Source organism: Rhinopithecus roxellana, chromosome 6 (assembly GCF_007565055.1).
Source record: "Rhinopithecus roxellana isolate Shanxi Qingling chromosome 6, ASM756505v1, whole genome shotgun sequence".
Taxonomy (NCBI): domain Eukaryota; kingdom Metazoa; phylum Chordata; class Mammalia; order Primates; family Cercopithecidae; genus Rhinopithecus; species Rhinopithecus roxellana.
Genome location: NC_044554.1, coordinates 98,634,598 through 98,661,650, shown reverse-complemented (window position 1 = coordinate 98,661,650; position 27,053 = coordinate 98,634,598). Strand labels below are relative to the sequence as shown.

General features: G+C 50.5%; 1 protein-coding gene across 1 annotated transcript in view; it reads left to right on the top strand.

The window, feature by feature from the left end:
• Window positions 1-24,075: 24,075 nt before the first annotated feature.
• Window positions 24,076-27,053, top strand: part of YWHAG (tyrosine 3-monooxygenase/tryptophan 5-monooxygenase activation protein gamma) — a 32,234-nt gene continuing 29,256 nt past the window's right edge. The window contains exon 1 of the mRNA XM_010387432.2: window positions 24,076-24,476. Coding sequence (XP_010385734.1) covers window positions 24,390-24,476 — 87 coding nt within the window. The 5' untranslated portion in view covers window positions 24,076-24,389. The remainder of the gene's footprint in view (window positions 24,477-27,053) is intronic.

Sequence of the window (27,053 nt, the reverse complement as noted above, 5' to 3'; positions counted from 1 at the left end):
AGTCTAGTGGCTATGAGACCCAGCCTTCAAAAATTGCCCTTTTTGATTTGCTAGGTCTCTCCTGCCTGGCAGAGTGGCTCACACCTGTAATCCCAACTCTTTTGTTTTTGGAGACGGAGTCTCTCTGTTGCCCATGCTGGAGTGCAGTGGCAGCGATCTCAGCTCACTGCAACCCTGCCTCCCGGGTTCAAGCCATTATCCTGCCTCAGCCTCAAGTAGCTGGAACTACAGGCATGCGCTAACATGCCCGGCTAATTTTTGTATTTTCAGTAGAGACAGGGTTTCTCCATGTTGGCAAGGCTGGTCTTGAATTCCTGACCTCACATGATCTGCCCGCCTCAGCCTCCGAAAGGGCTGGAATTACAGGCGTCAGCCACCTTGTCCAAGTAATCCCAACTCTTTGGGAGGCCAAGGAGGGAGGACGGCTTGAGGCCAGGAGTTTGAGACCAGTTTGGGCAACATAATGAGAATCCATCACTACAAAAAAAAAAAAAAAAAAAAAAAGTAGCCAGGACGTGGTGGTGCGTGCCTATAATCCAAAATACTGGGGCCGCTGAGACAGAAGCATCACTTGAGCCTAGGAGTTCTAGGCCGCAGTGAGATGATGCGCGGGATCACACAGCTGAGATTTCCACCCTGAACGGTGGAATTCCAAAGCTCCATGCTCTTCCTATAACTGTTACTGTCTTATCTCCAAATCTCCAAGTGTTTATTGTTACCTCCTCTGTACAGAAGAGAAACTAAAGGCCAGGGAAGCCTGGGAGGTTTTCCTGGGTCACACGCAAAGGCCAGGGACCAGGTCTTGGGTCTCCCAACCCGGCACACAGATCTCCCCGCCCCGATGGCATAGACACGGGGGACAGGGAAGGGCGCGGAGTGACTCGGCCTTTCCGGCCGGCCCAGTCGGGTCGCGCCTTCCTGCTGAGTCACGGCCTCCGCGGGGAGCCGCTCGGGGCGGGGCTGGAGAGACAACGGGAAGCGGGAGTTCGCCCCGCGTGGGAACCGGAGCCCCACCCCTGGACCCACGGCACCCTCCTGATTGGAGAGCCTGCGACTGGCACAGCCTATCACAGCCAGCTGCAGAGTGCTGGTGAGGCGGGGCCGAGGGCGTAGGCCACACCCCCTCCTCCTCCCCTAGAACCCGCCCATCGCGCCGCACCTCTCGGGGCTTCTGGGGACATCCCGGGCCCAGCCACTGGATGGGCGGGGCTGGCTGGGCCCTGGGCACGGAGCCCTGCGGCCTACGCGGGCACAGGAAGGAAGGGACAGGAACGGCCTCCACAAGCCTGGCATGAAGGCGACCTTATTAGTCTATGTGGCCACTGGAAACTTACAAAGAGCATTTATCCCCCCCGCCCAGCCTTGCCCCCTCCCACCAAGGCTAGGCTGGGGTATTTACTCTTGTTTTCAGGGGTCTTTACCCTTGTAACCCAAAGAGGCCTGCTAAAATTGTAAAGCTGTGGGTCACGCCTGTAACCCCAGCACTTTGGGAGGCCGAGGCGGGAGGACCACTTGAGCCCAGGAGTTAGAGACCAACCTGGGCAATATAGTGAGACCCCTCCCCCGCCAATCTCTACAAAAAAATTTAAAAAGTTACTCAAGTTGGTGGCACGTGCCTGTAGTCCCAGCCACTCTGGAGGCTGAGGTGGGAGGATCACTTAAGCCTTGGAGGTCAACGCTACAGTGAGTTATGATGACAATACTGCACTTCAGCCTGGGTGACAGAGTGAGACCCTGTCTTTACAAAAAAAAAAATTATAAAACCAATTTTTAATAAAACCAGGATTGGAAAGGGAGGGGCTCCTATACACTCTCAGACATGTGCACTAGAGTGAGGGTTTAACAGGACCAGCTGCCTAGAGGCACCCCAGCAAAGACATGAGAGTGCAGGGTCTCCAGAGTGCGCCCTGGGACTTTTTTATTTTTTTATTTTTTTGGACGTGGAGCACACTCTGTCGCTCAGGCTGGAGTGTAGTGGTGCAATCTTGGCTCACTGCAATCTCTGCCTTCCGGGTTCAAACGATTCTCTTGCCTCTGCCTCCCAAGTAGCTGGGACTACAAGCATGCGCCACCACACCCAGCTAATTTTTTGTATTACTAGTAGAGGTGGGATTTCACCATGTTGGACAGGCTGGTCTCGAACTCCTGGCCTCAAGTGATCCCGCCCGGCCAGATTTGAATTCTTTTTGGGTTTTCTTTTAGATGAAGTCTTGCTCTGTCTCCCAGGCTGGAGTGCAATAGTGTGGTCTTGGCTCACTGCAACCTCTGCCTCTTTGGTTCAAGCAATTCTCCTGCCTCAGCCTCCTGAGTAACTGGGACCACAGGCGCATGCCACCACACTCGGCTAATTTTTTGTATTTTTAGTGGAGACGGGGTTTCACCATGTTAGCCAGGATGGTCTCAATCTCCTGACCTCGTGATCTGCCCGCCTCAGTCTCCCAAAGTGCTGGGATTGCAGGCGTGAGCCACTGCACCTGGCCAGATTTGAATTTTTAAAAGATCACTCTGGGTATCCTGTGGAGAAGAGATAGTAGGGAAACAGGGAATCCAGAGGCAGTAGGGAGCAGGGACTCCAGTTTGGAGACTGCTGTGACAGTACAGGGAGAGAACTGGTTTGAACCCTGATGGGAGTGGTAGAGACAGTGAGAATAGGATGAATTGTTGACCTGTCCAAAGTGGGCTGTCATGCTCAGGAGAATTAGAATACAGCTCCCTCCCTTAGACCCCATTTGTTTATTTGTTCATTTATCCTCTCATTTTTTTTTCTTTTTTTTTAGAGACAGGGTCTTGCTCTGTCATCCAGGCTGGAGTGAAGTGGCACAATTATAGCTCACTGCAACCTCCAACTCCTGGGCTCAGGCAGTCCTCCAACATCAGCCTCCCGAGCAGCTGGGACTACGGGCGTGCATTACCATGCCTGGCTAATTATTTTCTCATTCATTCAACAAACATTTGAGCACCACTCTGGGTCAGAAATTATGTCTGGTCTGCCAGGGAGAGGGTCTGCTGCTGCATCCATTGAGGGCTTGGAAGAGAAAGGGTGATGTCTGCAAAGGGATTGCTGCAGACCTCACGGCAGCCCCACAACTGCACAATATTTGGACATTGTCTTGGGGTGCCTGGTCTCATCTTCTTGTTGCCAGCCAGCCAGGGATTATTATGTTTTCTTGGCAGGTGCAGAAACAGGATGCTCAGAGAAGGGACCAATCTGCTCAAGGTCACCCACCCTGAGCTAGAGGCAGCCTTGGAACCTGAGTATCTGGGCTCTCACCCTCTTCTCTTCCCGCTGCAGTCTGGCTGCCCACATTGGTTTGTTTCATGCTCAGAGAGTCCCTCCATCACTCTCAGGCAGGAGGGGAAGCTGCAGACAGAGGGATGCTTGCTCTCTGCCTCTCTGAGTCCAGCTCCGATCTCGAGATTGCTGTATTATTAGTAACAGCCCACGTCTGCGCAGTGCTTAACAGCCTCCAGTGAACCAGGAGACTTTGCATGCAATATCTCATTTGATCCACCTGGCCAGCCACAACTGGGAAGTGAAATTATTGTTCTCATTTTACAAGTGGGGAAACTGAGGCTCAAAAACTGTATGCATTCATTGAATTACACTGAGGTTCAAAGACACACAACAAATACATATCCACCAAAATGGGATCCCCTGCTGCTGTGGGATGCCAGAATGAACAGGATGTGGACTCTGCATGCAGGAGGAGACAGCCTAGTGGGATATAATTCATATACATTCCTAGGCCTTGTATGAGACCCCATGTCGGGGACATTGCAGGAGAAATGTTATGGACATCAGAGGCAGAAGAAAATGTCCTGCCTAGTAGAAGTTCTGGGAAGCCTTCTGGAAGAGCAAGCATTTAGCTGGGGTTGAAGGACCTGGATTTGGGTAGCTGGGGAAGGGGAGATGGGCTCCTTCCATACCTTCTCCCAGCATCCTGCATCTTAGGCTTCTTCTGTTGGTGTGTCTCTTTTTTTTTTTTTTTTTTTTTTTTTTGAGATGGAGTCTCGCTCTATCGCAGTGGCGTGATCTCGGCTCACTGCAACCTCCGCCTCCCAGGTTCAAGAGATTCTCCTGTCTCAGCCTCCTGAGTAGCTGGGACTACAGGCGCGTGCCACTGAGCCCAGCTAATTTTTGTATTTTTAGTAGAGACAGGGTTTCACCATTTTGGCCAGGCTGGTCTCGTACTCCTCGCCTCAAGTGATCTGCCCACCTCGGCCTCCCAAAGTGCTGGGATTACAGGTGTGAGCCACCGCATCCGGCCCAATGTGTCATTATTTTATGCACCTACTAGGCACTCAACCTTTTTTTTTTTTTTGAGACTGAGTCTCGCTCTGTTGCCCAAGCTGGAGTGCAGTGGCGTGGGGACAAGGGGGTGATGGACAGGAACCCTTAATTGGTGAGATCTTTGAAAATTATGCAGCCCTGGGAGTTGGGATCACAACCTATTCTCACCACTCACCACCCTCAGCTTGGCTAGATTTTGAAACTATTGAAACCATCCCCGAAGGATGCTGGGTGCAGGAGGCATATATTAACTCTAAGTTCTTGTTGGACCTGAAGGATACCCTTATACCCTAGTCTCACCCAGGTCCCCATCTCTATGGGACAGGTGAAGATTTGCTCTGAATCACTGAGGACTGGGGAGGTTGTTTCTTTTTTTTTTTTTTTTTTTTTTTGAGACGGAGTCTTGCTCTGTCACCTGGGCTGGAGTGCAGTGGCCGGATCTCAGCTCACTGCAAGCACCACCTCCCGGGTTTATGCCATTCTCCTGCCTCAGCCTCCGGAGTAGCTGGGACTACAGGCGCCCGCCACCTCGCCCGGCTAGTTTTTTGTATTTTTAGTAGAGACGAGGTTTCACCGTGTTAGCCAGGATGGTCTCGATCTCCTGACCTCGTGATCCGCCCATCTCGGCCTCCCAAAGTGCTGGGATTACAGGCTTGAGCCACCGCGCCCGGCCTTTTTTTTTTTTTTTTTTTTTTTTTTTTTTTTTTTTTTTTAAGATGGTGTCTTGCTCTGTCACCAGGCTGGAGTGCAGTGGCACCATCTCAGCTCACTGCAACCTCTGCCTCCTGGGTTTAAGTGAGACGCCTGCCTCAGCCTCCCGACTAGCTGGGACTACAGGTGTGCGCCACCACGCCTAGCTAATTTTTGTATTTTTAGCGGAGATGGGTTTTCATCATATTGGCCAGGATGGTTTCAATCTCTTGACCTCGTGATCCACCCACCTCGGCCTCCCAGAGTGCTGGGATTACAGGTATGAGCCACTGCACCCGGCCGGTTGTTCCTATTTTACAGATGAGAATGAAGACTGCAAGACGTGGGCTGGGCGCAATGGCTCATGCCTGTAATTGCAGCACTTTGGGAGGCCAAGATGGGAGGATTTCTTGAGTCCAGGAGTTTGAGACCAGCCTGGGCAACACAGGGAGACCCCTGCTCCTCATCCATCTCCTGTCCCAGAAAGTAAAAATAAATAAACAAACAAATAAATAAAATAAGTGGGCCTAGCTACTAGGGAGGCCAGGGCAGGAGGATCCCTTGAGCCCAGAAGGTTGAGGCTGCAGTGAGCTATTATGCCCTCCAGCCTAGGCAACAGAGCAAGACTCTGTCTCCAAAAAAACAAAACCAGAAGAGACTGCAAGGATCTCAGTGGCTGCCAAACATCACAGCTAGAATTGGAGTCCATGCTTCCAACGCAGCCCTATCCTACGACCTGATCCTCCCCCAGAGGAAGCCCTTCAGGGGCCTGCCTCAGTCTCGTGTGGGGAAACAGGGTCACCCCGCTGGGCTTTCTGCAGCAGTTTGTCCAGATGGAAGAGACGCCCCAGCTGCCTGGCCTGGTGGCCTCCACCATCCCCGAGCAGCCATCCCTCTTGCACGGATTGGGTCCATCCCAGCAGCTTCCGGGATGAGTCTCGGGCACCTGGACAGGCACTCAGCGTCTTCTTTCCCTGTCTCAATCTCTGGCAGTCTGTCTTCCTGTCCATCCCTCTGTCAGATCCTCATCTCATGGTGTTTCCACCATGGTGTGTCTGTTTCTCCGTCATTACCCTTTTCTCATCTCTGTTATTATTATTTGTTTTGTCTACCTTAAGGTTTCCTCCCTGTTCTTTCTCCTATCCCAGGAATGGCCTCAGGACTTCCAGCCCCTTAGGAATCACAGTGGCCCCTGCTCTTCCTGGTCCCTCTCCTCCACTGCCTACATGAGCCAGTGGATAAAAAAAATTACAGACCAGCCGCCGTGGCTCACACTTTTAATCCCAGCACTTTGGGAGGTCGAGGAGGGTGGATCACGTGAGGCCAGGAGTTCGAGACCAGCCTGGCCAACATGGCAAAACCCCGTCTCTACTAAAAATACAAATATTAGCCGGGTGTGGTGGCGGGCACCTGTAGTCCCAGCTACTCAGGAGGCTGAGACAGGAGAATCGCTTGAACCCGGGAGGTGGAGGTTGCAGTGAGCTGAGATCGCACCACTGCGCTTCAGCCTGGAAGACACAGTGAGACTGTGTCTAAAAAAAAAAAAAAAGGCTGGGCGCAGTGGCTCAAGCCTCTAATCCCAGCACTTTGGGAGGCCAAGACGGGCGGATCATGAGGTCAGGAGATCGAGACCATCCTGCCTAACACGGTGAAACCCCGTCTCTACTAAAAAATACAAAAAACTAGCCGGGCGTGGTGGCGGGCGCCTGTAGTCCCAGCTACTCAGGAGGCTGAGGCAGGAGAATGGCGTAAACCCGATAGGCGGAGCTTGCAGTGAGCTGAGATCCCGCCACTGCACTCCAGCCTGGGCGACAGAGCGAGACTCTGTCTCAAAAAAAAAAAAAAAAAAAAAATCTCATTGTCATGCTCCAATCTATTCAAGCCCTTGGCTTCCTCTTCCCTCATTATGAAGCCCAAGAGTCCCACACTATCCCCATCTTACAGAGCTGGATGCGTTGCCCAGATATCAGGCTTACTGAATGAAATTAGAGCATGTCCAGCCTCTGTCCCAGGCAGAATGGAAAGGTGTGGAAGCCCAAGGCCCCGGCTGCCCCATCCATCATGCTGTCCCTTCCAGACGCCTTGGGCAAACCCCTTTCCTCAAAGCTCAGGTTCTGCAGCTCCATAAGCTGTCCCTTTGCCCAAATCACCTGGTCCTAGGTGGGATTCCTGAAACCTTTGGTCTCTGATTGTAGTTTTCCTCCTTCCCCAGACCCTGCCTCATCCTGGGGAATTCCTGCATCCACAGCACACGGCATCTTCCATCTGAGTATGTCGGGGTGAACCTTCTCAAACCTGGGCTTCAGCCCGCATCCATATCAGCCCCCCATGACCCATGACCCAGGGGTTTATGTGGATCTTAGGGGACGTCCCAGAACCAGGACACTTCACTCTCCACTCTCCACTCTCCCTGGGTTTTTTTTTTTTTTTTTTTTGAGACAGAGTCTCACTCTGTTGCCAGGCTGGAGTGCAGTGGTGCGATCTCGGCTCAATGCAACCTCTGCCTCCTGGGTTCAAGCAATTCCCTGGCCTCAGCCTCCCTAGTAGCTGGGACTACAGGTGTGTGCTACCACGCCCAGCTAATTTTTGTTTGTTTGTTTGTTTTTTTGAGACGGAGTCTCGCTCTGTCGCCCAGGCTGGAGTGCAGTGGCCGGATCTCCGCTCACTGCAAGCTCCACCTCCCGGGTTTACGCCATTCTCCTGCCTCAGCCTCCCGAGTAGCTGGGACTACAGGCGCCCGCCACCTCGCCCGGCTAGTTTTTTGTATTTTTTAGTAGAGATGGGGTTTCACCGTGTTGGCCAGGATGGTCTCGATCTCCTGACCTCGTGATCCGCCTGCCTTGGGCTCCCAAAGTGCTGGAATTACATACACGAGCCACCGCGCCCGGTCACTGCACTCTCTTGATGCTCTGGCACCTCTACTTCATTGTCCCCCTCTATCTATTCTTCAGGGTCCTCCAGGCCTCCAGCCCTTGACTGCCTCCTTCTTTCCTTTCTCCACCTTGGCTAATCTGAGCACTCACCTCTTTGATATATTGAACTCCCTACCCCCCGATCTCATGGCCACAGTGGGCCACTGCTTGCTGTGGGTGGTCTGACCTCAGCTTTCTCAGCTCCTGGCTCAGGCTGCTGAGGGCCCTGGAGAAAACCACAGATGCAGGGCCTTCAGTGCCTGGTCTCCAGGCCCAGCTGGTATCCTAACAGCTGGTCCTTCCCCAGCGTGCTCCCTCACCCTCTCCAGAGGCTCCTGGAAACCTTCAGCCTGTTCTCCAGCCTCTTCCCATCCTCCTCCATGACTCAGCAGATGACTTCAGAGAAACACTTCTCAGAGAAACAGGTTCCCGGGGACCTGCCTGCTCTCTGCTCAGAAGTCGATTCTCTTGCCTTCCACTTCAGTGGAACCTCCCTGAGTGCTCCAGACCTCTCCGTTTCCAGTTATCCACATGTCCCTCCCACCTCCACCCCTAACCCTCCAGCCTCACTCTCTCTAGGCTCCTGCATTTAAACCATCCCAGGCATCTCCCAGCCTAATATAGTCTTCCTATTGCCCACAGCCACGAGCAATATCAGCTCCTCCCTTCTTCATCTGACCATTAATTTACTGTTCAAAACAGTCGTCTCCAAATCTTTTTTCCTTTTTTTCCTTAAGAGATTGGGTCTTGCTCTGTCACCCAGGCTGGAGTGCAGTGGAGCAATCACAGCTCACTGCAGCCTCCAACTCCCAGGCTCAAGCAATCCCCACACTCGGCTAATGTTTTGAATTTTTTATTTTATACAGATGGGGTCTCACTCTGTTGCCCAGGCTGGTCTCCAACTCCTAGACTCAAGAAATCTTCCCACCTTGGCCTCCCATAGTGTTTGGGTTATAATTGTCAGCACTGTGCCCAGCCAGGACTCCAAATCTTTTTTTTTTTTTTTTTTTTGAGATGGAGGCAGAGTTTGCAGTGAGCCCAGATCGTGCTGCTGCACTCCAGCCTGAGCAACAGAGCAAGATTCCGTCAAAGAAAAGAAAAGAAAAGAAAAGGAAAGAAAAGAGAAGAAGGTCAACAGCTAGTCCAGCTAGTCTGTCTTCAGGTTTTGCTTCTCAGGACCTTTTATCTTACCGTCCCCCAGTCCCAGAACCTAGAAAATCTCCATGATGCCATCACACCCTCTTTATATATGTATGCATTTTCTCTTTCTATGAAATGGGGTCTTAGTATGTTGCCCAGGCTGGTCTTGAACTCCCAAGCTCGAGCAATCCTCCTGCCTCAGCTTCTCAAATACCTGGGACTACAGGCACATGCCACTGTGCATGGCTCATTGAGCACTTAATTTTTATTTTTATTTTTCGAGATGGAGTCTAGCTCTGTCACCGAGGCTGGAGTGCAGTGGCACAATCTTGGCTCACTGCAACCTCCACCTCCTGGGTTCAAGCGATTCTCCTGCCTCAGCCTCCTGAGTAACTGGGATTACAGGCGCACACCACCACGCTTGGCTAATTTTTGTTTCTTTTTTTTGAGATGGAGTTTTACTCTTGTTACCCAGGCTGGAGTGCAATGACGCGATCTTGGCTCACTGCAACCTCTTAGGTTCAGGCGATTCTCCTGCCTCAGCCTCACGAATAGCTGGAATTACAGGCATGTATCACCACACCCGGCTAATTTTGTATTTTTAGTAGAGAAAGGGTTTCTCCATGTTAGTCAGGCTGGTCTCACCCACCCACCTTGGCCTCCCAAAGTGCTGGGATGACAGGCGTGAGCCACCGTACCAGGCCCATTTGTGTGTGTGTGTGTGTGTGTGTGTGTGTGTGTATATATATATACACACATATATATATATATTTTGAGACGGAATCTCGTTCTGTCACCCAGGCTGGAGTGCGTGGTGCAATCTCAGCTCACTGCAAGCTCTGCCTCCTGGGTTCACACCATTCTCCTGCCTCAGCCTCCTGAGTAGCTGGGACTGCAGGCACCTGCCACCACACCTGGCTAATTGTTAGTATTTTTAGTAGAGATGGGGTTTCATCGTGTTAGCCAGGATGGTCTCCATCTCCTGACCTCGTGATCTGCCCGCTTTGGCCTCCCAAAGTACTGGGATTACAGGTGTGAGTCACCGCACCCGGCCCATTTTTGTATTTTTTTTTTTTTTTTAGTAGAGACGCGGTTTCACCATGTTGGCCAGGCTGGTCTTGAACTCCTGACCTCAAGTAATTCATCTGACTCAGCCTCCCAAAGTGCTGGGATTATAGGCGTGAGCCACTGTCATCAAGCACTTCTGATCTGCACAAGATAGCTGGAGTTCAGATAACTTTGGCAAAGGCAAGAAAATGTAAAGGTTTTCATATTAACTCAAGGGGCTTGTTTTGAGCTGATGGATCACTGGTTCCTCATTTAACAAAGGAAAGACAAAGATCCACAGAAGAGAAGTGATTGCTTTAAGGTTATTTAGCAAGTCATTGTTGGAACCAGGCCTCTAGGGTTCTATTTGCTGTCCTGGCTCCTGAATCCAGCATGGATGGCCACAGTCTTGGGCAGTCCACCTGGCAACTGCACTCCCTCCAACTTCGTCAGTGGGGCCTTGACTCTGACTCTTGCAGAGAGCACACTCCTTCTCATTCTCATGAGGGGGCAGGTCATTTGTTTCTTCCCTCTGTCCCCTCCCTCACCTACCTACCTTCCTCTGCATCCTCTGATAGACGGGGTTAGAAATAAATCCAGCTGGCCAAGCGCAGTGGCTCACACCTGTAATCCCAGCACTTTGGGAGGCCGGGGTGGGTGGATCACCTGAGGTCAAGAGTTCGAGACAGCCTGACCAACATGGTGAAACCCTGTCTCTACTAAAAATACAAAATTAACTGGGCATGTTGGTGGGCACCCGTGATCCCAGCTACCCAGGAGGCTGAGGCAGGAGAATAGCTTGAACCTGAGAGGTGCAGGTTGCAGTGAGCCAAGATTGTGCCTCCGCACTCCAGCCTGGGTGACAGAGATTCCATCTGGAAAAAAAAAAAAGATGTCACTCCATTCTCTGTCTCAAAAAAAAAAAAAAAAAAAAAAAAAAAAAGAAGAGAAAAGGAAAAGAAGAAATTCCCTCCACTGAGCTGGTGCTTCTGGATGGTGGGATAGGGAACAGGAAACACAAGAGCCAGGTTTACAACCCAGCGACTTCACTGACTGGCTGTGGGACGTGGACAGATTACTTCATAACCTTACTGTCCACTGGGGTCTGGGGGCACGCATTTGCTCCCCTGTTTCTTCTTCTTATTGGCCTTTCCCCACCGTCTGAGTGTTGGGGACCGAGGCAGGGACAGGGGAGGATAGAGCATTAATTACAGAGCCTAAAGTAGCCTTTTTTTTTTTTTTTTTGAGACTTGGTCTCGCTCTGTTGCCCAGGCTGGTGTGCAGTGGCATGCTCTCGGCTCACTGAAATCTCCATCACCTAGGTTCAAGTGATTCTCCTGCCCCAGCCTCCCAAGTAGCTGGGACTACAGGCGTGCACCACCACACCCAGCTAATTTTTGTATTTTTAGTAGAGACAGGGTTTCACCATGTTGGCCACAATGGTCTCGATCTCTTGACCTCGTGATCCACCTGCCTCAGCCTCCCAAAGTGTTGGAATTACAGGCGTGAGCCATTGCGCCCGGCCCCAAGGCAGCCTTTTATGTAGACCACCCCTAGGTTGAGGGTGCTAGCCCTGGGGCTGGAGGCCAAACCTTCACTTGTCCTAAGGTGCTCTTTGGCCTTATGTAATGCTCTGGGCTCATATTTCTCAAAGGGGGTGGTGTCAAGAGCCTAGCACCCCATGTCGTGGCCATCGATGTTGTTGGTCATCTTTCCATTTCCATTGCACAACAGGCATTATGGATGGAGAGAAGCACTTGGTGAAAACCTACTCTCCACTCCTGGAGAGTGTCCAATGTGGGGACAAAAGGTCTTCACATATTCTGGTGTCATGATTGATCGATTGATTTATTGATGCGGAGTCTCTATCTGGCGCCCAGACTGGAGTGCAGTGGTGAAATCTCAGCTCACTGCAACCTTCGCCTCCCTGGTTCAAGAGATTCTCCTGCCTCAGCCTCCCAAGTAGCTGGGACTATAGGTGCGTGCCACCATGCCTGGCTAATTTTTATGTTTGGTGTCATCGTTAAGAGCTGCTGGGCTGGGCGTGGTGGCTCATGCCTGTAATCCCAGCACTTTGGGAGGCCGAGGCGGGCAGATCACGAGGTCGGGAGATCAAGACTATCCTGGCCAACATGGTGAAACCCCATCTCTACTAAAAATGCAAAAATTACCTGGGTGTGGTGGTGCATGCTTGTAGTCCCGAGCTACCCGGGAGGCTAAGGCAGGAGAATTGCTTGAATCCGAGAGGTGGAGGTTGCAGTGAGCTGAGATTGGGCCACTGCACTCCAGTCTGACAACAGAATGAAACTGTGTCTCAAAAAAAAAAAAAAGAAAGAAAGAAAAAAAAATGCTGCTGGAAGCTGGGAGTGGAGGCTCATGCCTTTAATCCCAGCACTTTGGGAGGCCAAGGTGCGGAGGATCACTTGAGGCCAGGAGTTTGCGACAAGTCTGGGCAACATAGCGAGATCCTCACCCCTACACAAAACAGGTTAACTGGTCATGGTGGCGCCTGTAGTCCCAGCTACTCAGGAGGCTGAGGTGGGAGGATCACTTGAGCCCAGGAGTTGGAGGCTGCAGTGAGCTATGATCCTACCACTGCACTTAAGCCTGGGCAACATAGTCAGATCTCACCTCTACTACAAGTTAAAAATAATTTTTTTTTTTTTTAGATGGAGTCTCGCTCTGTCACTGGAGTGCAGTGGCCGGATCTCAGCTCACTGCAAGCTCCGCCTCCCGGGTTTATGCCATTCTCCTGCCTCAGCCTCCCAAGTAGCTGGGACTACAGGCGCCCGCCACCACGCCCGGCTAGTTTTTTGTATTTTTTAGTAGAGACGGGGTTTCATCAGGTTAGCCAGGATGGTCTCGATCTCCTGACCTCGTGATCCGCCCGTCTCGGCCTCCCAAAGTGCTGGGATTACAGGCTTGAGCCACCGCGCCTGGCTTTTTTTTTTTAAATTTAAAAAGCTGTTAGGGAGAAGGAAAGTTATCCTTTTTCTTTTCTTTCTTTTTTTTTTTTTTTTTGATGGAGCCTCACTCTGTCACCCAGGCTGGAGTGGAGTGGCATGATCTCAGCTCACTGCAACCTCTGGCTCCCAGGCTCAAGCCATCCTCCTACCCCAGCCTCCTGAGTAGCTGAGACCACAATCGTGCATCATCACACCCAGCTAATTTTTTGTATTTTTGGTAGACATGGGGTTTCACCAAGTTTCCCAGGCTGGTCTTGAACTCCTGAGCTCAAGCAATCCTCCCACCTTGGCCTCCCAAAGTGCTGGGATTACAGGCGTGAGCCACCGTGTCCGGCCCGTATTTTTTTTCTTTTAATCCCAGAGGGTAGAATAAGAAAGCACGGGCAGAAGGTTCTGGGAATGTGAGAGCTGTCCCATAGTGGAAAGGTGACCTCGGGGAATGGTAAATTGCCTGTGGCTAGAAGTGTGCTAGGAAGGGCTGAGAACAAGGAGATGGAGAGCTGTATACAAGATTTCTATCCTGGACAAACTAGAGTCCCACTGCAGTCCTTTCCAACTTAACAATCCCAAACTCCAGGAAGACAGGAAGGGCATCTGGCTGGCTCTGAAACCTAGAAGGCACTGCAGGGTCCACGCCCCTGAGTCATCTTGACTGTGCTGGAAGCTGGAGGTGGAGATGGTGTCTTTTGCCCATGCCTGTCCCCAGGCTCAGAGCAAGGAGTTGGGGATGAATGTCTGTGCCTACCTCCTGCCCTGGTGCAGCCTGGGCTCCTGTCTGCCTGCTGCGTCAGCACTGGCGTTCCTATTACGTGACCAAGTGGGATTTGCGCTCTGGAAGCATTAGTGCTGGGCAGACTTGGCAGAACGGCCAATACCAGAAAATGCCAGCTCCTGCACCCCTTCCAGCCAGCTCCCGGGACCCTTCCTGGCTGTTTTCCTTCCTTTTCAGGCAACCCAGGCTGGCCTCCTTCAGACCACTGGTGGTGCATCTCCTCAGGGAGATTTGAAAACATACAGATCCTCAGACCTCTCAGCACTGGAGACTGATCCACTATGTCTAGGTGGGGTCTGGGGCCTATTCTAGATCAGCTTCCTCAGAGTGTTGGGGGACTGTGATGCACACCTAGGCTGAGGACCAGCGCTCAGCATCACCCATAAGCAGTGGTCTCTGTCCCCTGACTCCCCCGCCATTGCTGGACAGCTCCAGCTGATGGAGAAATCACTTCCTTGAACTAAGCTGAAATTGATGGGCTTTCTCCACTTGGAGTCCTCTAAAAACACAAAAACAGCCATCAGTGGTGGCTCACACCTGTAATTCTAGTACTTTGGGAGGCTGAGGTGGGAAGATTGTTTCAGGTCAGGAGTTTGAGACCAGCCTAGACAACACAGCGAGACACTGTCTCTAAAAAAAAAAAAAAAAAATTAGTTGGGTGTGGTGGTGTGCACCTGTAGTCCCAGCTACTTGGGAGGCTGAGGTGGGAGGATCGCTTGAACTTGGGAGGTTGAGGGCTGCAGTGAGCCATGATCACACCATTGCAGCCTGAGTGACAAAGGGAGACCCTGTGTCAATACACACACATACGCGCGCACACACACACACACACACGTGAAAAACCACAGGCTGCCACCATCCCTGTCACTGTGGGTCCCCCACAAGTCATTTGTCCTCTGTTGGTATTCCAAGTACCAAAACACTCCAGATTCTTCTATGAAGTCGAAGAATACTGCTGTTCATTTCACAGTTTGATTCAAAGAGCATGGTACAGTTTTCTCTTTAAGATTCAGTTGGAGAACCCAAGCTCTGGATTGGTAAAGTACTTGGCCTAAGTTCACACAGCTGGGTTTTGGGAGAAAATTGCAGCCCAGGCTCTTCTCCCTCTTGAGAATACTTGTCTCTTTGAGACAGTGGCCCGTTTTTTTCATGGTGATACATATTCCCTTGGTGGGATACATTTTTTTTTTTTTTTTTTTTTTTTTTTTTATAGACAGAGTCTCTCTCTGTCTCCCAGGCTGGAGTATAGCAGCGCAATCTTGGCTCACAGCAACCTTTGCCTCCCGGGTTCCAGCAATTCTCTAACCTCAGCCTCCCCAAGTAGCTGAGATTACAGACATGTACCACCATTCCTGGCTAACTTTTGTATTTTTAGTAGAGACAGGGTTTCATCATGTTGGCCAGGATGGTCTTGAATGCCTGGCTTCAAGTGATCCACCCATCTTGGCCTCCCAAAGTGATGGGATTACAGGCATGAGGCACTGCACCTGGCCTGCTTTAAAAAAAATTATTTTTTATCTTTGTATTTTTTGAGATAGCGTCTCACTGTGCTGCTTAGACTGGAGTGCAGTGGCGCCATCATAGCTCACTGCAGCCTCCAACTCCTGGGGTCATGTGATCCTCCCACCTCAGCCTCCCAGAGTGCTGGGGTTATGGAGTTAAAGGTGTGAGTCACAACGCCTGGCCTGATTCCCTTCTTAAAGCAGAGAGTCTCTTTCATTGAACACAACTTCGCCAAGCACCTGTTCCATGCTAGGCTTGGAGATCAGAGATGGCTCAGATTGAGTCCATGTCTTTGAGGAATATGACCTCAGAGAAGACAGACTCATATACATCTGAGTGCAATATGGTGGTCTGGGCTCTTCTCTAGAGAACATGGCAGGAGAGCCCATGGGGACCAAGGAGAGAGTGGTTAGTTCAATTCAGTGTTTGAGTGAAGATGAGGAGGTATGGATCTAATGGGGGTGGGCATAGAAGGAGTTTTCAGCACAAGGAACAGCTTTTGAAAAAGCCCAGACTGGGCCAGGCGCAGTGGCTCACGCCTGTAATCCCAGCACTTTAGGAGGCCGAGGCGGGTGGATCACCTGAGGTCGGGAGTTCGAGACCAGCATGGCCAACATGGAGAAACCCTGTCTCTACTAAAAATACAAAATTAGCTGGGCGTGGTAGCACATGACTGTAGTCCCTTCTACTCAGGAGACTGAGGCAAGAGAATTGCTTGAACCCGGGAGGTGGAGGTTATGGTGAGCTGAGATCGTGCCGTTGCACTCCAGCCTGGGCAACAAGAGCGAAACTCCGTCTCAAAAAAAGAAAAAAAAAAAGAAAGAAAGAAGGAAAAGAAAAGAAAAAGCCCAGGCTGCCCAGGTGTGGTGACTCATATCTGTAATTCCAGCACTTTGGGAGGTCGAGGCAGGAGGATTGCTTGAGCCCAGGAATTTGGGACCTGCTTGGACAACTAAACGTAGACCCTATCTCTACAAAAAAAAAAGTAGACATTTTTTTTCTACCGGGTGTGGTGGTGTGAGCCTGTATTCCCAACTGCTCTGAAGGCTAAGGTGGAAGGATCATCTGAGCCTAGGAGGTCAACGCTGTGGTGAGCTATGATGGCACCACTGCAGTTCAGCCTGGACGATAGAGCGTGACCCTATCTCAGAAGAAAAAAAAAAAAAAAGATGTTTTGGGTCTTTCACTAGAGAGAATGGAAAGACACTGAGATGGTGCCATTAGTTGAAAAGCTGTTGCTATAAACTGGAAGATCTTAAGAAGCATCCACCTGGTTCCTCTATTTTATAGATGCACAATCTGAGACCCAGAGAGGCAAAGTGATTTGCCCAAAGTCACCCAGCAAGATTAATGGCAAAGTTAGGGCTTCAACCTGTGGGTCCTGCCTCCTGGGCTCATGCCTCCTCCACTGGCCTGAGATCCTCAGAAGGAGAGGCAGGCTGCAGAGATTTCCTGTCATTCTTTGTCCCTGTTGCAGGACAGCCTGCTAAGGCAGTGACGGGGAAGTGTTCCCAAAGGACAGGGCGGGGAGCATTGCTGCTTGGTTTCAGAAGATGCTGCTGCTGCTGCCTCTGCACTAATCAGGGAGCTTTCCAGTCGCAGGAGGAAGCCAGAAACCAGGGGATGGGGCTGCAGGGATTTATGACTGCACAGAAACAGCAGGACAATCATGTCCCTGGCTGGCCTGCGTGTCCACCAACCCAGCCGGAGAGGATGCATTTAAAATGTCATATTCTCCAGCACTGGAGAAGGGGATGGAGGGTGTCCTTCGGTCAGGTTAGTCACTCCTTTCCTGAGCAGATGCCAAGGACGGTAGATCCTGGACAGGAAACGGTGCCTTTGCTGCTAAGAGTCTAGGAGGTCTGCCTGGGTTTGAATTCAGGCTCTGTTAGCTGAGACACAGAGAGGCTGTGTGACTTTTGGCTGATCACACAGCCTCTCTGTGCCTCCACTTCCTTGTCTTAAAAAACAGGGATGAGGCTGGGTGCAGTGGCTCACACCTGTAATCCCAGTACTTTGGAAAGCTGAGGCAGGTGGATCACCTGAGGTCAGGAGTTCGAGATCAGCCTGGCCAACATGGTGAAACCCTATCTCTACTAAAAGTACAAAAATAAGCCAGGCATGGTGGTGTGCACCTGTAATCCCAGCTACTCAGGAAGCTGAGGCAGAAAAATCACTTGAACCCCGGGAGGCAGAGGTTGCAGTGAGCCAGAATCATGCCACTGCACTCCAGCCTGGGTGACAGAGCAAGACTCCGCCTAAAAAAACCCAGAGATGATTCTGAGCTTTTCCACCCTAGGGCCTCAACTGTCTCCCAGGTCTGCAGGCACAGATTTCCCGGACTCCCCATTTCCACAGCTAAAGAATGCCAGTAGTGGCCAGGCACGGTGGCTCACATCTGTAATCCCAGCACTTTAGGAGGCCGAGGCAGGTGGATCACTTGAGGTCAGGAGTTCGAGACTAGCCTGGCCAACATGGTGAAACCCCGTCTCTACTAAAAATACAAAAATTAGCCAGGTGTGGTGGCGCGTGCCTGTAATCCCAGCTAATCGGAAGGCTGAGGCAGAAGAATCGCTTGAACCCGGGAGGCGGAGGTTGTGGTAAGCTGAGATCGCACTGTTGCACTCCAGCCTGGGCAACAAGAGCGAAACTCCGTCTTAAAAAAAAAAAAAAAAAAAGAATGCCAGTAGCTTCCATTTCAGAAGAAGAACATGCTGAATCTAGAACTATGACTCATCACAGCTGGGTGGGGCACTTAGTGCTTCTTTAGTTTAATTTCACATTTTCAAGATGGGAAATTAGACCCAGAGAAGAGATAGGTCTGGCATGCAGAGCTAGGGGCCAGGCAGAAGCCAGAATGCTAGCTCTTAATGTCCTTGCTCCAGGTTTCTTTCTGCACCACCAGGCAGTGGAGGAGGAAGCCAGGATCTGAAGCCATTTGCTCTTTGTGATGTCGTCATGCCTCCGAAGCCGCCCTCTAAACAGCCAGGACCTGTGGGCAGCTGCAGCTGGAAGCCTAGAGCCTTGCAAAATCAGAAGGGAAAGGAAGGCACGGCCAAGTCTCCCCTGCACCATCGGAGGGGAGGTTCCGTGTGGAGGCTGCGGATGTCATTCCTGTTTGGCTGTGAAACATCGTTTTCTTTGCATCTGCTGTATTTTTCTTTTTCCCAAACAGATTCGGCCTGAGCTGGGTTTTTTTTTTTTTTTTTTTCCCCTTTGTGCATTAGACTGTTGGGGGAAGAAACTGAGGTGGAGAGGTCAGAGAGGTAGCCTGAAATGGGCCAGGAAGTTCCTGAGATTTCACATCTGGTCCTGAATCATGGACCCATTTAAGCCACATGTGGGCAACCCAGGTTGGCGGTCAGGGCTCATTCCCATGGACTAGTGATGCCGGGGCCAGAGGAGCTCAGGCCTGCCCTGCAGGGAGGAAGAGAAAGGAAGAGGAATGACTTGGCGAACACTGATGCAAGAGACAGAAGGAAGTGGGAGGGTTTATTCAGCAGCAGGATCGCATTTTGCTGGGTGGTGTGGTAAGAGAAGAGGGTCCGGGCCAGATCTTATGTTGGAGGAGGGGGAGAAAACTATTTCTAGACTCTCTCCCCACTCAGTCCATCTCATCCACCTCCTGCCAGTACAGTCTCCCCAAAGCACACTCCTTTCTTCCCTCATTCATTTCTTTCTTTCCATTTTTTTAATCATTATTTTCATTTTTTTATTTTATTTTTAGAGACAGGGTCTTGCTGTGTTGCCCAGACTGGAGTACAGTGGTGTGATCACTGCTCACTGCAGCCTCCAATTCCTGGGTTCAAGCAATCTTCCCGCTTCAGCCCCCCAAATAGCTGGAATGACCATGCCCAGCTAATGTTTAAATTTTTTTTTGTAGAAATGAGGTATTGCTATGTTGCCCAGGCTAGTCTCGAACTCTTGGCCTCAAGTAATCTTCCTGCCTTGGCCTCCTGAGTAGCTAGGACTATAATCACATTCATTTCTTTTTTTTTTTTTCTTTTCTTTTTTGAGATGTGGTCTCGCTCTGTCACCCAGGCTGGAGTGCAGTGGCACAATCTTGGCTCACTGCAACCTCCACCTCTTGGGTTCAAGTGATTCTCCTGCCTTAGCCTCCCGAGTAGCTGAGACTACAGGCACGCGTCACCACACTTGGCTAATTTTTGTATTTTTAGTAGAGACAAGGTTTCGCCATGTTGGCCAGGCTGGTCTCAAACTCCTGACCTCAGGTGATGCGCCCACCTCGGCCTCCCAAAGTGCTAGGATTACAGGCGTGAGCCACTACACCCGGCCATATTCATTTACTTATTTCCTATGCTCTCTCCATGTATTTATCACGTGTCAGTTACTATGCTAAGCACTGAGCAGCCAAGGTGATGATGAAGAAGACAAAACCTGAAGCTGATCATTTTCTGCCACTGTTAAAATCTCTTCACAGGCTTCCAATTAATTTTAGAATAAAAATTTAACTCCTGGGGCTCCCATTTAGTACCCCTCATATTCTGGCCCGTGACTCTATCCCTAGCCCCTTACCCATCACCTAGACACCGGATACATCAGATTATTTGCCTATCAATAAATATTTCAGGGGAGCTGGGTGTGGTGGTACATGCCTGTAGTCCCTGCTACTCAGGAGGCTAAGGTGGGAGGATCACTTGAGCCCAGAAAGTGGAGGCTACAGCGAGCTATGATTCTACCACTGTACTCCAGCCTGGGCTATACAGTGAGATCCCCACCTCTAAAAAATAAGTACATAAATAAATAAATCAGGGAGGAACTTGCCTTTGAGTCTTGCTACCTGTGCCTCTGCCTGCTCTCAAATCCTACAATCCTTTAAAGGCTGGGTTGGAAATGTTACCAAACTCCCTGGAGAAGTTTTTCAGAACCTCTTCCTATGCAGCCTGAAAGAAGTTATTTTTTAAACAAAATATTTATAGTGCTTAACACACTCTGAATTCCTTGAGGACAGGGGTCCTCCAGCATCTGGCATAGAGCCTGCAATATTCCCCGACGGAAACTCTTTCATTCCAGATTCTCATCCACACTTCATGTTTCCTATTTTATTTTTCACTTCTTATTGATTTTTTTGTTGTTATTTAGTTTTTATTTCATAGTCACAATCTTACCTCTGCAATTCAACCAGACGTGGAAGGGAATAAGAAAAACATGGGACCCAGGCTGGGCACGGTGGCTCAAGCCTGTAATCCCAGCACTTTGGGAGGCCGAGACGGGCGGATCAGGAGATCAAGACCATCCTGGCTAACACGATGAAACCCCGTCTCTACTAAAAAATACAAAAAAAAAAAAAACTAGCCGGGTGAGGTGGCAGGCCCCTGTAGTCCCAGCTACTCGGGAGGCCAAGGCAGGAGAATGGCGTAAACCCGGGAGGCAGAGCTTGCAGGAGCCGAGATCCGGCCACTGCACTCCAGCCTGGGCAACAGAGCGAGACTCCATTTCAAAACAAACAAACAAACAAACAAATAAACAAACAAACAAACATGGGACCCAAATGGAACTGTAGCAAGACCACAAAGACGATAGGATACTGGGAGCAAATGGGGTGGATAGGTGCTCTCCTGAGCTACTGAAGAAATGGTCTGGTGGTTAAGATAAAACACAAGCCGGGCGCGGTGGCGCCAAGCCTGTAAATCCCAGCCTTTGGGAGCCGAGACGGGCGGATCACGAGGATCAGGAGATCGGAGACCATCCTGGCTAAACACGGTGAAACCCCGTCTCTAAACTAAAAAATTACAAAAAACTAAGCCGGGCGAGGTGGCGGATTGCCTGTAGTCCAGCTACTCGGGAGGCTGAGGCAGAGAATGGCGTAAAACCGGGAGGCGGAAGCTTGCAGTGAGCTGAGATCCGCCACTGCAACTCCAGCCCGGGAGACAGAGCGAGAACTCCTTCTCAAAAAAAAAAAAAAAAAAAAAAAAAAGATAAAACACAAGTCAAATTTATTAGAGTTGTTCATAGTCAGCAATGGTGATTTTTTTTTTTTTTTTTTTTTAGGTGGAGTTTCGCTCTTGTCGCCCAGGCTGGAGTGCAATGGTGCAATCTCAGCTCACTGCAACCTCTGCCTCCCAAGTTCCAGTGATTCTCCTGCGTCAGCCTCCGGAGCAGCTGGGACTACAGGCACCTGCCACCACGCCCAGCTAATTTTTGTATTTTTAGTAGAGACGGAATTTCACCATGTTGGCCAGGCTGGTCTCAAACTCCGGACCTCAAGTGATCTGCCTGCCTCGGCCTCCCAAAGTGCTAGGATTACAGGAGTGAGCCACCGCACCCGGCCATAGCAATAGTGATCTTCTTGCTGGTCTTGCCATTCCTGGACCCAAAGCGCTCCATGGCCTCCACAATATTCATACTTGCTTTCACCTCGCCAAAGACCACCATGCTTACCATCTAACCACTCAGTCTTGACAGTGCAGATGAAAAACTGGCAAGTGTTTGTGTTGGGTCCAGCATCTGCCATGGGCAGGATGCCAGAATCTGTATGCTTCAGGATGAGGTTCTCATCATCAAATTTCTCCCCATAGATGGACTTGCCACCAGTGCCATTATGGTGTGTGAAGTCACCACCCTGACACATAATCCCTGGAATAATTCTGTGTAAGTAGGAACCCTTGCCGGGCGCGGTGGCTCACGCCTGTAAACCCAGCACTTTGGGAGGCTGAGGTGGGCGGATCATGAGGTCAGGAGTTCGACACCAGCCTGAGTAATATGGTGAAACACCATCTCTACTAAAAACACAAAAATTAGACGGGCGTGGTGGCGCGTGCCTGTAATCCCAGGTACTCAAGAGGCTGAGGCAGGAGAATCGCTTGAACCCGGGAGGCAGAGATTGCAGTGAGCAGAGATTGCTCCACTACACTCCAGCCTGGGCTACAGAGCGAGACTTCGTCTCAAAAAAAAAAAAAAAAAAAAGAGAGAGTAGCAACCCATAATCAAATCCTTTCTCTCCAGTGCTCAGAAAACGAAAGTTTTCTGCTGTCTTTAGAACCTTGTCTGCTAACAGCTCTGATATGTTAACATGGCTTTACGGTTTAGAGAGGTCACTTCTTGGCTTCTTGGTTTCCAGGCCCCTAACCTTGAAGGAGACGCAGCTCCTGGCGGCAGCAGTGTCTGCAAAGCTCACTTTTTTTTTTTTTTTTTTATGGATTTTCGCTCTTGTTGCCCAGGCTGGAGTGCAATGGCACCATCTCAGCTCACTGCAACCCCTGCCCCCAGGTTCAAGCGTTCTCCTGCCTCAGCCTCCCCAGCAGCTGGGATTACAGGTGCTCAGCTAATTTTTGTATTTTTAGTAGAGATGGGGTTTCACCACATTAGCCAGGCTGGTCTCGAACTCCTGACCTCAGATGATCCACCCGCTTCGGCCTCACAAAGTGTTGGGATTACAGGTGTGAGTCACCAGGACGGGTCAAAGTTTACTTCCTTTTTTTTTTTTTTGAGATGGAGTCTCGCTCTGTCACCCATGCTGGAGTGCAGTGGCGCGATCTCAGCTCACTGCAACCTCAAAGCTCACTTCTTATTGACTTCTAGCATACTGTACATGTCTTGCCTATTTTCTTGGGCAGGGATTTTTTTCTGTTTTGTTCACTACTGTACCTTGTGGCTTAGAATAGGGCTTGGAACACAGTAGTGTCTCATAGATAATTGTTGAATACATAAAGTAAATAAAATGTGCAGTCAAAACTATGGGGCCTGCAGGCATGGTGGCTCATGTCTGTAATCCCAGCACTTTGGGAGGCCGAGGCGTGAGGATCGCTCAAGCCCAGGAGTTCAAGACTAGCATGGGCAACAAAGCTAGACCCTCGTCTCTACAAAAAACAAAACAAAGCAAAAAAACCTATGCTATCTTTAAGCTACGTGGAATAATATGAACAAGAATATATCAGCGTGACCTCAGTAGGTATGTATGCCTAGGAGGGGAGAGAAGGGCTGGACAACCAAGCCCTAGACACAGCCCATTAAGGCGTGGAGTAGGCTCCTGGTAGCTGAACTGAATCTTTAGCACTCCACCCTGGAGAGAAAGAAGGGGTTCTCCAGGGTCAGCCAGCAGACAGCTGCATCCTTTCTGGAAACCAACCAGGGTGGCCAGCCGGTATTTGTCGTTCGTCCTTGTTTTCACCTAGTCAGGCCCAAGAGCCTCAAGGTGGGGTGGGGGGTTAGTGGAAGCTCGTAGGGGGAGGAGGTGACAGTCCCCAGAGTCTGGCCCCTTAATTCAGCCATCCCGCGGGCAGGCACCACACTGAGAGTCTGGATCTACAATGGACGCGCCTCCTGTCCTTCCCCCACTACGACCTGCTACGTGATCTCGGAAACAGGGTCTAGGACTGAGGCCCCTGCCCCCTCCTCTCGTAATTTCCCGGAGAATATGGGGCGGGGCGGTGAATCAGCACTCGCAGGGACTGATGCAGCCCTGATCCCCGCCAGGGGTCCCCAGCGGCCTCGGGATTCGAACCACCCCCAGTCCTCCTGCGCCTGCGCACTACCTCCGCTGGGAGTTGTAGTCTTGCCCGCCCCTTTGTCCTCGGTCTTCTCAACGCCTCAGCCCACGGCAGGTTACACTACAACTCCCAGGGGCCCATGCGTCGGAGGCCTGGCGGGGCGGGGGGCTGAAGGGAGAGGAATAAGGGGGCGTCTGGAGAAGCTGGGGTGAGGGAACTGGGGAGTGAAGTGAATAAAGGGGAGAGTGGGGGCGCAGTGGGAAAGGACGGGGTGCCCGGAAGACGCGCGGTGAGTCGAGTTGGGGAGCCGGGAGTTCTAGCCGCGGCCGGGCGGGGCCTGGGCGGGGCTTGCGGACGGGCGGGCGGGGCCTGCCTGCGTCATGCTGCGTGGGCGGGGCCGCACAGGGTTGTCCGTCCGTGGCACGCACAGCAGCCGCAGCCGCCTCGCTCCCGGTCCCGCGGTCGCAGCTCCAGCCGCCTCTTCCGCGCAGCCGCCGCCTCAGCCGCTTGTTCCGTGGGTCGGTCCTCTCCGGCACTTGGGCTCCAATCGCGCCCTCCAAGCCCTTCAGGCCGCCCCAGTGTCCTCCTCCTTCTCCGGCCAGACCCAGCCCCGCGAAGATGGTGGACCGCGAGCAACTGGTGCAGAAAGCCCGGCTGGCCGAGCAGGCGGAGCGCTACGACGACATGGCCGCGGCCATGAAGAACGTGAGTGTCTCCTCCCCTCCCCCGCCGCTCCCTGCCCCTCCGAAGACGCGGTCCTTGGCGTGGAAGGCCCGGGGCTTCGTCGCCCTGTCGCGATGGCGGGGTGACCGCCCCGTCTCGCTCACTGAGGGGGTCTGGGGAGGGTCCCCAGAGCCGACAGGAACACGGGCTGTGACGCGGCCTCTCCTCGGCGTCCCCAGGGCCCAGCGGCGCGGCCTCTCTGGCCCGGCGCGGGCGCAGGGCGGGGCGGGGTCCCGCGGGGTGGACTTGGGAGCGGGGTCTTAGGTCCCAGCGGCTCTAGGGGTACAGGGGATACGAGCTGGGAGCCGTGCGCATCCTTTGTGCCCCACTTCCCCCCCTCCTCCCAGCCTGGGCGTGGGGGCGGGGGACCGCATGGATGCGGTTCCTCTTTCTCTCCCTGGTGTCTGGGCGGCGCCTTTCCCATTCACTCAGCAGGTCTCCCGGTTTTCCACCTCCCCAGCCCCCCCAAAATCTTCCCCACTGTCTGTCCCGACAGATCACTGAGAATCTTCCCAGAAACATTGTATAGGGTCTCTTGAAAACCTGAGCTCCGTGGCGCAAAATCGAAACCACCTTGCTCACGTTTTTCTTAACAAAAGGCTCTTCTTTCTCCATTCCCCCAAAGCAAGTCCTCCGGCTTTTAGGAAGGGGGAATGTTTGTCTCGCTAGCGTTTTCATTGATCGTTTTCAACATGTCCTCTCTATTTTATTCCCTAATGTTTTTGTATTGAAAAGGGTAGGTATTGCCTGTAAAATAAAAGGTGGTGAATGTAGCTGACTGGTTCGATCCGTGTGACATATGCCGTTTCTTTTTTGAATACAGGCACGCGTCTGTGAAATTCCTATAAGTTGGGGGAAAAAATATTCTGTCTGATCTGATAGTGCAAACAAAGCGGTGGTGAGAGGCAGTATCAAGTCATTCCAGAAGATTCTGCATTTGTCATATTGCAGAGAGCCTAGACTGGGTGGAGGCTGGGAGGAGTTATTTTAAAGGGGAAAAAGTCTTTTTAAAAATTTTTGGTCGTTAGATGCATCTGAGGCTTTTTTTTTTTTTTTTTTTTTTAAAGCGAGTACATCTTCATGCTGATGAAAAGAGAATACTGATCTCCAGTTGTCGCATTTTGTCTGGGTTGCAGATTCCTCCCTGTATTGCACCATTTTGTCAGTGACACCACATTTATCTAATGGGCTGTCAATCAGTTTGATATTAGAGGAGGGGGAAGTATTGAACATTATGAAATGAAAGGTAGAAAATTAATGGTTTCGGGCCCCCACTATCTTAATATTTAATTTCCTGCCTTATGTAACAAAGGTTTTCAAATGCATCTGCATTGTGAAGTGGATGCTGGAGTGTACCTTGCATGTTACATCTTTTAAATGAAGCATTATTGATATTACAGATCAATTCTTGAATAACTTTACTGGTTCTCAAAAGAGGACAATGCTGATACCTTTACATTTAAACCAGGTATTTTAACAAAGAAAGGTTTTTGCCTTATTAAAGAAGAGAACCGGTTCTGAAATTCGGAATACTGCTGTGGCCACAGTCGCTGTCTTACAAGGTTTTAATGCTCAAATGATGTAAGTTGCACTTCTAATGGGTATCAGTATTGGAAATATCTTCAGTTCGTGTTATTTAATTTAGACTCTTCTAATTTTTCCGTATTTCTAGTTCCACAGGAAAGCGAGTGACCTCGCACCTATATCTATAGCAACCAAGTGATGTCACACACAATGACACAGAGGCTGCAATGCACCTAAGGGCTGGTAGGGAGTGTGCAAATGGCATTTATCCAAGGTAATGCAGAAATTAGCCGATAAGCCAGGTGGAATCAAGCACTTCATATTCCACCAGATAAGAATTAGTCCAAAAAATAAGGATTTCATTTACCCTTAAACATGCAAATCCGTGACCTCTAGCTAGGCCTTGTTCACCCTATTGCTAGCTTTCTCACAAAAGTTTATAAGATGCTTTTTTTATATTTTTAAACATTCATCTCACTTATTTAAAATACTGGGCAATGATGGAATAAAAGTAGAAATTTTAAACGATAATATATTTTATGGAATAAAAGTAGAAATTTTAAACAAGAATATAGTTTATGATAATAGTGCAGAGATGAGATGTATACTTGTGTTTATTTCAGATAGTTAATTTGGCAGGTTTTAATAAAAACCTTAAAAAAATGATGACTTTCTACTGAGTCATTTTCAGTTACTGTTAGGGAATGAGAACCAGTTCCAAAACCTTTTAAATCGAGATTTGGGAAGTTTGTTTTTTACTAGGTTTGTGCTTCTGCACCTTCACAGTATAGAGGAAAGAACAGTTTGTAAAATAAAAACCTTTTTTCAACTCTGTTTCCTGTGACTTTAAGGAAATAGGCTCTGTCCCTCATTTTCCTCATCTGTAAAATGGGACAGTACTTGAAAAAGTTGTGCGGATTCAATAAGAAATGTAGTAGGTGTTCCCAAATGGCAACTACCTAAGAAATTTTCTTCCTGTTTATAAAAGTCATCATGGAGAATTTGGAAACTGCAGAGAAAGAACCCAGTCTTACC